Source organism: Mus pahari, chromosome 5 (assembly GCF_900095145.1).
Source record: "Mus pahari chromosome 5, PAHARI_EIJ_v1.1, whole genome shotgun sequence".
Taxonomy (NCBI): Eukaryota; Metazoa; Chordata; class Mammalia; order Rodentia; family Muridae; genus Mus; species Mus pahari.
The window spans coordinates 164,551,889-164,562,748 of NC_034594.1; the positions used below are offsets into that span (position 1 = coordinate 164,551,889).

The 10,860-nt window shown below is 47.9% G+C and overlaps 1 protein-coding gene across 2 annotated transcripts in view; it reads right to left on the minus strand.

Annotated features, from left to right (window-relative positions):
- The window catches only part of Hhat (hedgehog acyltransferase), a 256,294-nt gene that overhangs the window by 196,883 nt on the left and 48,551 nt on the right, over positions 1–10,860 (minus strand). For both annotated transcript variants that reach the window (XM_021198909.1, XM_029538880.1), the window contains one exon: positions 6,727–6,898. In XM_021198909.1, coding sequence (XP_021054568.1) covers positions 6,727–6,898 — 172 coding nt within the window. The remainder of the gene's footprint in view (positions 1–6,726; positions 6,899–10,860) is intronic.

The window sequence follows — 10,860 nt, forward strand, 5'->3', positions numbered from 1 at the left end:
GTGGTAACACACACCTTTCATTGCAACACCAGGGAAGCAGAGGCAGGAAAATCTCTGTGGATTCAAGGTGAGCCTGGTCTACAGAGAGAGTGGAGGTCAGCTAGAGCTACACAGAGAAACCCTGCCTCAAAAATAAATAAATAAATAAATAAATAATAAAAAAGATCCCACAGAGGGCTGGAGAGGCAGCTCAGTGGTTTAGAGCATTTGTTGCTCTTGCAGAGGACCCAGGTTCAGTTTCTAGCACCCACATCGGGCAGGTTCTGACACTGTCTTCTGTTCCCCACAGGGTCAGCACACTCATGGCATGTATACAGACGAGTAAACACACGCGCGCGCGCATACACACACACACACACACACACACACACACACACATGCATTTAGAAGGAGGAAGAGGATGTCACTCTCCCCCAGAGAACCCACTACTAAATGAAACCTACTACTAAACAGACACTCGGTCAAAGTGCCTTCTAAACACCTATGTTTCTATTGCAGATTACTTAGTCTTCCCCAAAGACGCTTCCTACTGCAGAAGACAGCAATTAACACAGAGATACATACCTGGCTGCAGCCTGAGAAGAAAGGTGGGACAACTATATCATTCCTTCTGAGGTTTGGAGAACACCACAGAAGAAGAAGCAGAAAGAATCTAAGAGCTGGGGGAAAGGTGCTATAAAGGATGTCTCCTGCACACAGGACAGCCGCTGAACTCACGAACTCACCCAAGCTCTGGTTCCTTGCATTAGACCTGTACAAGACTGAACCCATCAACGTTCCAACACAGACGGGGCTGCAAGACTCTACTCCTCCCTGAGGGACTGTCAACGACTGCTGGGGGATGGGGTCCTTTTCCTCAGCTGTGTAGCCACTGATATGTAGCTGGTGCTCCGGTAAACAAACCCCTACCCTTACTTATACAAGCAACCCCAGTTAAACTCAGTGGGACATGCACAATGTGAAAGCATGGTGGGGACTTGTTGGAAAGAAAGGAGTGTGGATGAGAGAAGATAAAGGGGGTGAAAATGACCAAAACTCACTATACGCATGTATGAGACTGTTGTCTTAGTCAGGGTTTCTATTCCTGCACAAACATCATGACCAAGAAGCAAGTTGGGGAGGAAAGGGTTTATTCGGCTTATACGTCATCACCAAGGAAGTCAGGGCTGGAACTCAAGCAGGTCAGGAAGCAGGAGCTGATGCAGAAGCCATGGAGGGATGTTACTTACTGGCTTGCTTCCCCTGGCTTGCTCAGCCTGCTTTCTTATAGAACCTAAGACTACCAGCCCAGGGATGACACCACCCACAAGGGGCCCTCCCTTGATCACTAATTGAGAAAATGCCTTACAGCTGAATCTCATGGAGGCATTTCTTCAAGGGGGGCTCCTTTCTCTGTGATAACTCCAGCTTGTGTCAAGCTGACATACCAGCCAGTACAACTGTCAATTTTTAAATTTTAATTAAAAGAAAAGATCCCACAAAATGACAGGACATACATGCAGCCAAGCAAGCTCCTAGGAGATAATATAGGATAAGAAGAGAGTTGTACCGAAGTGGATGCTCACAGCCAGCTATTGGATGGAACACAGGGTCCCCAACGGAGGAGCTAGAGAAAAGTACCCAAGGAACTGAAGGGGGCTGCTACCCTGTAGGTGGAACATCAATATGAACTAACCAGTACCCCCTGAGCTCGTGTCTCTAGCTGCATATGTAGCAGAAGATGGCCTAATAGGCCATCACTGGGGAGAGAGGCCCCTTGGTCTTGCAAACTTTATATGACCCATCACAAGGGAAGGCCTGGGCCAAGTAGTGGGAGTGGGTGGGTAGGGGAGCAGGGGTGGGGGGTATAGGGAACTTTCGGGATAGCATTTGAAAAGTAAATAAAGAAAATAATAATAATAATAATAATAAAAATAAAAATTTGAGAAAAAAAAAAAAAGAAGAGAGTTGTGCACACAGCCAAGTATTCTGAGACTCTGAAAAGTAAATTTTCAACTGGAGCTCATGAGTCACTTTACCCAGGATAGATGATGTGCAAAATCTGTGGCAAAAGAACTGAAAATGTGCAAAATGAAAGGATTCTATTGTGTATTCTTCAAGGAAGCAAGACTTCTTCCACAAAGGGAAATATCTCCCCAGCATAGCTGATAACTTCAGACATCCCATTTCAATTCTTCTTAAAGAGAAGATTTGCCTATTTCATATGTCTAAGAAATTATCTGTAATCCAGGTCTCTAGGGCTCAGTCAATGAGAACCATGACATCCTGAGGGCTGTTGGGGGAAGGGGAGATGGTAGCAGGGACTAGCTGGTGTCAGGTGGAAACCGACACCCCTTCCCATGACATGTCAGGAGGGCATCTCTTCTGATCTGCAAGCGTGCACTATGAAATTACCCTCTCACCACATGGAACAGGCTTAGCTGACCAGCCAAGCTCCTCGGTGGTAAACTCCAGAGAACCTTCATGTTCACACTGCAGTAATCTTAAATAACCTTAGGATTCTAATCCAAGGAGAGAATTTATATTTTAAAAAATTTCAGCCATATCTTAACAAGCCATTAAGTGTTCAACATTTCAAAAGGACGGAAGAGGACAGGGGCCTGTGCTGTCTGCCGAACATTTGTGTCCTCGTTTTTCCCAAAACAACTATCAAGTGTCTCCCTTCTCCTCGAGATGTCACAGGGTTACAAGAGCAAGTGGGTGTCTTTGAGGCATTCCACTCTGATGGGCCCACAGATAGCACAGCCCTGAGCCACCAAACCCTGGACTGCTCGCCCTTAGGAGACAGGTGTGTCTCTGCCCCACCCCACCAGTGCACAGGTAAGGCCTTGAAAGAGACTCCAGTACACCCCAGGCATTTTGCTTCCTCTGTCACTAAGAACTGAACTCCCTCGTGTCCACCCTTAAACAGGCTGCCAAAGCTCCTTTCTCACAACACCCCCTCCTGTCTCATATGCCTAGATCTATCATGCATTCGCTATGAGACACTGTTCAATAACAACCTCAAGAAACAGGTTTTTGGAGCTCTTCTCAAGAAAAGCTATAAGCCGCCTCCTTTGCTCCCCTTGATCTCAGGCTATGCCACACTCCAGTCAGCCATTCAGTGCCTTCCTAAAAGAGTCTGGAGTTCAGAAGAAAGCGGGCATGTCTTTTGGAGATACTACTGGAGTACTGTGGACAATGTCAGGGTCCCCGATTAGAAATAAAGGGAGTGGGAAGCTCTCACTGCTGAAGCAGTGACTGCCATGTCTGCAATCTCTATGTAAAACTGTGTTCTGCTTGAAATCCATAAACTTGAGAAAATTGAAATAAAAATTTTCACTAGAGAATTGTTAATTTTACTGGGGAATTTCATGAAAAGGAGTCTAAAGTCCCAACATGAGGACATTCGGGGACATCTTGAAAGCTGGGATGAGAATAACAAATACAGAAACCTCACTCTCTCCCTTCCTTCCTCCCTCCCTCTCCCTCTCTCCCTCTCCCTCTCTCTGTCACACACACACACACACACACACACGTCCATACCACATGCATACATACATACATACACACACACACACACACACACACACACACACATATATATATATATATATATATATATATATATGTGCATGTATACTCATACACACATGTACATTCACACATGCATATATACAGACATACATGCATGTACACATATATACATGCATGCATATACTCATACATAACACCCATATACATACATTTATACACACATACACACATACACTCACACACACCACCATCACCACCACCACATCAATATACTTTGTCAACTTCTAAGGAGAGGCCAAATATAAGACTAATAAAATTTCATCTTGATTGCTAGAATTTTTCATCTAAAGACTAGCGAGCTTCTACTGCCACCTCCTGACCATTTCTGGTATGTACACCCTGAACCACTAATTCACATGCTCCCTCTGTCCCTTCCTGTCCCTCTCTCCCTCTTCCCTCTCTCCCTCTTCTTCTCTCTATACCTCCTCCCCCCTTCCCTTCTCTTTTCCTCTCTCTACCAGGAAAGGGCTGAGATAAATGCTATATCACCTCCCAGATGCAGCTGTGCTACCTGAATGGGGCTGCTTGTCAAGGGATTGGCGCACAGTGATGCTGCCCTCCGGCCAGGACCATCAGGACACAGGAGCCTAGCACTGCTCTGGTGGACCGCATGCTGGCACACAGGGCTGTGCAGTTCCATAGAGACTGCAGACATGGCTGTCTTTGGAGGCACCACCTGGTACTTCTTTAATTTTTATATTGCTTTATTTATTTTTCTGTGTATGGTGGTTGGTTGTGTGTATATATGTATACCACATGTGTGCCTGGTGCCTGTGGAAGTCAGACGAGGACATTGGCCTAATGTGTTTAGTTATAAATCAGTGGTTTTTCCAAGATAACAATTTACAATCATACGGTTATAACTAAAAGTCACATGTTCAGACCCCAAACATGCTTGAAAATACATGGTGTGTATGTGTGTGTGTGTGTGTGTGTGCACGTGCACATGTAGGGGCACACAAGCTAACACGTGCATACCTAGAGGTCAGTGGAGGACATCCGGTGTACCCCTGAGGCAGGGTCTGTCACTGAACCTGTGCTCACCATATCTTTTGTTAGAGTGGCTGGCTAACAAGCCCCAGCAATCCTTGGGACTCAGCAAATTCTCCCCACCGTTCCAGGGTAAAGGTACAGGGAACCACATCAGGCTTTTTATAAATGATGGAGATCCGAGTTCAGGGCCTGGTGCTTACACTATCAGCAGCTGAGCCATCCCCAGCCCCGGGAATAGCTGCTTATAACAACAGGGGTGTGTGCCTGACCACCTGCACTGCTCACACTTAACAAGCACCTGTAGAGTCAACTACTGTTGGAGGTGCTGGAGGTGCTGGGGCTGCTGGGGCGAAGAAGCCCAAGGAGGTTCCTCCCATTTGGAGCTTATCTGTGTGGTGTGAGGCAGAGAAGCAAGGAAGTTTCAGGTCAGACAAGCCCTGTGCTGAGAAACTGGAGGGTGCAGGGAACATAGGGAGGCTGTTTCTGTTCGGGTCACAAGGAAAGCGTCTATGGGGGAGTGACATTTAAATTCAATGGGGGTGAGGAGAGGTCAGAGACAGGAAAGGGTGTTCCACCCAGAAGGAACAGCTAATGAAAGAGCCCAGGTGAGGTCACACCTGCTGTGTTTAAAGATGTGCCCAGCGTGTGGGCAGGGAGAGAGGCTGAAGGACAGACACAACAGAAACCAAAGGACATGGCACCGGGTTTAGGAAGTGTGATCTGCTTGAGAAGCAAAGGGAAGCCTAAGCAGCCTGGCTGTCGGGAACGCGCCTGGCTGTCGGGAATGTGCCTGGCTGTCAGGAATGCAGGGCTTCCGTTGAGGCCACACCTTTCTACAACAGGCATTCGTTCCGCCCAGAATGCGGAAGTCCCAATCAGTGCATTCTTCACAGACGGTTTTAACTCTACATGTTTCCATAAACAGACATGCATTTTAAAGACTTCAACATAACTTATCTCTAAGAAGGGAAAGGCCCCTCCCATCTGAGCACACTGAGTGTAAGTGACAGGTTCATAACCTGCAATCACAGCTAATGGGGTCTCTGCAAGGCTCTCACGAATCCCTGGGCATCTGGCGGGATGGCTCAGATCAGAAGGAAGTAGGGGAGAGAACCAGAGTCGCCGACAGTCATGGATAGTCAGCCCTCCAGCTGCAAAGTCTGTAGGCAGAGCAAAGCGAGGTTTGAGACAAGAGCATGGAGTGGGACTCAAAGCAGAGAGAGAAGGGGTGTGAAAACTGCTTTCCAGCTAGATAAATAGTGTGTATTGGAGGGGGTTTACTAAGGAGAATGCTTAAAAGCCTTGCTGTAGAGAGGGAAATGCAAATGAGTGAGAAGGCCACTCTGGAAATCAATATGCAGAATTCTCAGAAACAGAAATAAGTCTCTCATACGGCCCAGCCACAGCATCCTTGGCATATGCGGAAGGGACTTACATCCTACCACACAGACACTTGGCAGTGCTCATAGCTGCCCTAGTCACAACAACCAGGTAAGGGAAACAAAATAAACGTCCTTCAACAGACAAGCGGATAATAAATGTGGTAAGTATGCACAGTGGAATAAGTATAAGTAAAGGTAAAATCATGCAGAAAAGAACTCCACGGAATCTAACTCTGGGTATCCATACAGCTGCATGCATCAGTCATTCCAGACTTCCTGCAAAGGGGGTGGCAGCTGGTGGCTCCCCAGGTGTATGTGACAAAGTGCCTGATGCTCTCACGGACATCATACAGGAGTAAAAGAATGGTTTCAGGCAGTAAAAATGCTGGTGGAGATACTAGGTATGATGTGCTGTGCATCTATCTCTAAGAGGGCCCTAAGACATTCCACTCACAAAAACCTTAAGAAATACATCAGCGTGGGGAGAATAGGCATCTCCTGTGTGTGCCATTCTCTGGCCTTCTGGGGGACATGGGATGCCACTGGAGGACAATACGATTCTTCAGCCTCGGGAGCTGGTCAGCAACTCTGCTTTCTCCCGCTAAGTGTAGCGCGGCCTCTTGTGAAGACATAGGCCCAGCCATACTCTGTCAATTCCATCCCAAGTAGGTGGTCACTCATCCAGGACTCTCAGTTCACTCTCAGGCACAGCCCTTCCTCATCAACCACACCAAGCAGCTCACACATGTAAAACCTTAGCAGTTCCCACAATTACCTAAGGTCCAGCAGGAAACACTCTCCAGGAGGGGGATGCTGCTGTAGAGGGCATGCATGTACATGAGGTGTACCATCAGTTCAGCCAGCCACCACCAGCAGAGCAGGCGGCCCAGACCCTTGGCTAGAATGCAGAAGCTGTGCTGCAGAGAGCTGAGCTCTGGCTGCTGCATCTAAAGAAGGAACAACAGAGAAGGCAGCGTCAGACAGTGCTTGGTCCCAAGCTGTGCAGAACATCTCTCCTGTGATGTTTCTGTTAAGGTTTGTGTAAATTATCATTGCTGTTTCTACTGATAGGGCATGGGGACGGAGGGGTTGCCTCGGGGACACTCCCTTTTCCTGTGTAAGAAAGTTGCAGAAACTGGCCCCAGAACAAGAACAGGTGCGCCAACACAGGGTACCCGAGAGCCAAGAACAATGCCAATTTCTGCATCCTGCTGCCAAGCCTTGGCCTGAGACAGTCCAGGTTGGGCCAGGACTTCAGACACTCTGCCCCCTGAAACTGCCTCTCTGATCAGGGTCCTGATCAGCTTGCTGGTTTCCACCCTCCACCAGACTCATGCCTGAGCTACTAGGATAAGGCACCAATAGAAAGGGGAGGGCACTGGAGACGGAGTGAGTGACCTGGAAGAACTAAGCATGTCTGTTAGTCTGCCAGTCCACCTTTTTCCAAGAAGAGAAGGAAGAAGAGGAGGAGGAGGAAGCGGAGGAGGAGGAGGAGGAGGAGGAGGAGGAGGAGGAGATGCTCAGCTGAGACAAGCATCTCAGCATAATAGGCCAGAGTCTATCGTCAACCACACAGCTACATGATCCTGAGAAATCTCTCAACTTCTCTGGGTCTTGTCTTCCTCAAAATAAGGTGAAAGTTACAGTGGTGATGGCAAGATGTGAGTGTGAAGTCCAGCACCCACACTTTGCTGTGGAGGGTCACCTCACTATGTGGGAGTTACCTCACTGTGGAGAGATACCTCACTGTGAGGATCACTTTGCTATGGGGAAGTCCCCTCACTGGTGGTTCCACCTCACCGTGGGGGTCACTTTGCTATGGGGCCACCTAACTGTGGGTGTCAACTCACTGGATGGCTTAACCTCACTGTATAGACCACTTGGCTGTGTAACATCATAGTGGGGATCACCTCAGTGAGGGGATGTCTTAGCTTGCTTTCTCTTACTGTGCTAAAGACTATGATCAACACAATTTGAGGAAGACAGGGCTTATTTAGCATCCATCATGAAGGGAAGTCAGAACATGAACTGAAGCAGAGACCATGGGAGGTATTGTTCACTGGCTTGCTCCCTGCGGCTTGCTCAGCTTGCTTTCTCATACTACCAAGAGCCACTTACCCAGGGGTAGCATGGCCCACAGTGTGCTGAGCCCTCCCATATCAATCATTAATCAAGAAAGTGCCCCACAGGCTTGCCTACAGACTTTTGCCTACAGTATTTGCTCAACTGAGATTCTCTCTTCCCAGATGATTCACTTGTCATCATCTTGTGTCAAATTCTCACACACACACACACACACACACACACACAAAATCTAATGAACATGGAGCCTCACTATATGGATTACCTCACTGTGGGGTCACCTCACTGTGGGGTCACCTCACTGTCTGGGGTGTCACCTCACTGTCAGGCTCACCTCACTGTCTGGGGGGTCACCTCACTGTTGGGGTGACCTCACTCTGCAGGTCAGTTGGGGCAGTAAGAATCCACACCAAGACAACTGATGTCAAGATACCACTGTGTAATGGTTTGTATATGCTTAGTCAGAGAGTGGAACTATTTGGAGGTATGGCCATGTTGTAGTAGGCCTGGCCTTGTTGAGGTAGGTGTGTCTCTGTGGGAGTGGGCTTTAATACCTTCATCCTATCTGCCTGGAATCCAGTATACTGCTAGCAACCTTCAGATGAAGATGTAGAACTCTCCGCTCCTACTGGCACCATGCCTGCCTGGATACTGCCATGTTCCTGCCTTGATGATAATGGACTGAACCTCTGAACCTATAAGTCAGCCCCAATTAAATGTTGTCCTTATAAGAGTTCCCTTGGTCATAGTATCTGTTCACAGCAGTAAAACCTTAATTAAGCCACTCTGGATGAAACCAAGCCTTGCTTGGTGTTGCACACTGGTACACTGAAGCAACCTGCCTAGATGAATGTGCTAACAGCCTCAAGAGGTGTGTTGGCACATAGCAATTCTCACATACAGCTAAATCTGTCCAGCTTCTAAAAGGTGCTGTCCACATAGCCTGCAGCCCAGGTCCACAAAGGCCCAGCCTGCATCTGGGGTGCCAGGACCTTGCTGATATTCAGGGCCAACCTGGTGAGCAGAGACAACATATGGGTGATGGCAGGAAATTCACCTTCCCAGCTTGACACTCAGCAAAAGTTCAGTTTGGAGGCTCTGCTAGATGTCCCCAAGCCACAGGCAGTTCAAAATGACACAAATACCTATAAAGCAAAAGCGTGAGGTCCATCCACATGGTGGCTGATTGGCTCCGTGGTGGCAACATACCTACTTCCCAGGAGCCTAACTGAACTTTCCCTACTCTTCTTTGAAGGATATGTCTGTGTCACCTCTGCCAGGAAGGACAGAGCATCTCCTACAGCCACAGGCACACCAGGGGAAGAGTCACCACCCACCCCTCTGTCATTCACTCTTACCCAAAGAAGAAAATGTGAAGGCTTTTATTCAGGGCTGTGGAGATGGCTGAGTGATGGGGACAAGTCTAGTCAAATAAACAGGACCCAAGCATGATCCCCAGGAGCCCCATAAAAAGCTAGGCATGATAATACACACTTGTAGTCCCAGAACTGAGGAGGCAGAGAGAGGAGCATTAGAGATATGGCTAGTCAGCCTATCCTACATCATAACCTGCTGGCAAGAGACCCCATCTTTTAAAAACAGAAGTGCTAGCTCCTACACACATGCACACATATGCACATACACACATGCACACACTCACACACATGGGCACACACATGCACACGCATTTGCCTTTCTGGAAGGTTGGTAATCCTGACCGTCCACTTACACTTCACTGTAGTGCACGCAGTCTCTTACTGCAAGTCATTTGTCCCTTGCCTCGCAGCAGGAGGGGCAGGCTGCTCATCCTCAGTGCTGCACAGAGAGCATTCCATTTGAGGCATTTCCAACTGAGGGGACTGTCAACCTTAAGATCGTTGGAAACAGCCACGGTGGGATTTCAAGCTCAGACTCCACTGAAAAACACGCATTAGCTCGTCTGCCAAGTGTACTTTAAAACGCATTACGATTTAAAATCTCATTTCATGCAAATTGCATAAAAGGGAATGTCGCCTCTCTCCCTCAGTGATGCTGTGACGACCGAAGATGGCAGCTGTCAGAGATGAAAGGTTCTTGTCCTTTGCACGGGAGCCATACAGATGCCTGAAAACAGCAGAGGCCTTTCCTGGGTCAGGACTCTTGTCTGCGGGGCCCAGGGACACAGGCACCAAACCTATGCTCCTTCGGAGTTGGAGTGGCTTCTCTGTATTGCCTAAGTCCCTAACCTCCTCTCCATGAAATGCTTCTTACTCAGGCCCAGCATCGATGGCCCCAACCCAGCCACCCACAGCAGAGCCAGTGATGTATACTGGTCTCTCCCAGGAAGTACACCAAACTGGCAGCAGAAGCCATGAACCAGGTCTGGGCAGCTGGAGCCTTTAGCGCAGTGGTTCTCAACCTCCCGAATGCTGTGACTCTTTAACACGGTTCCTCATGTTAGAAGTATTTACTTATTACTTCATAACTGTATTTTTGCTACTGTTATTAATTGTAATGCAAATATCTGATATGCAGGGTATCTGATATGGGACCCCATGGGAGGATCACTTGACCCTCCAGAGGAGTTGCAACTCACAGGTTGAGAACCTCTACTCTAGACCCTTATGCCAGCCAGATATACTCTATCCTCTTTAGCTCCTGTCACACCAAATCAGCGTGGCAACATTGTGTCTTTTTTTTTTTTTTCAAGGCAATATCCTAACTCTTACTATGTAGCCAAGGTTGGTCTTGAATTGTGCATGTGTCTCTCTGTGCCTGCTTGTGTGTGTGTATATGTGTGTGTGTGTGTATGTGTGTGTGTGTGTGTGTGTGTGTGTGTATATATATA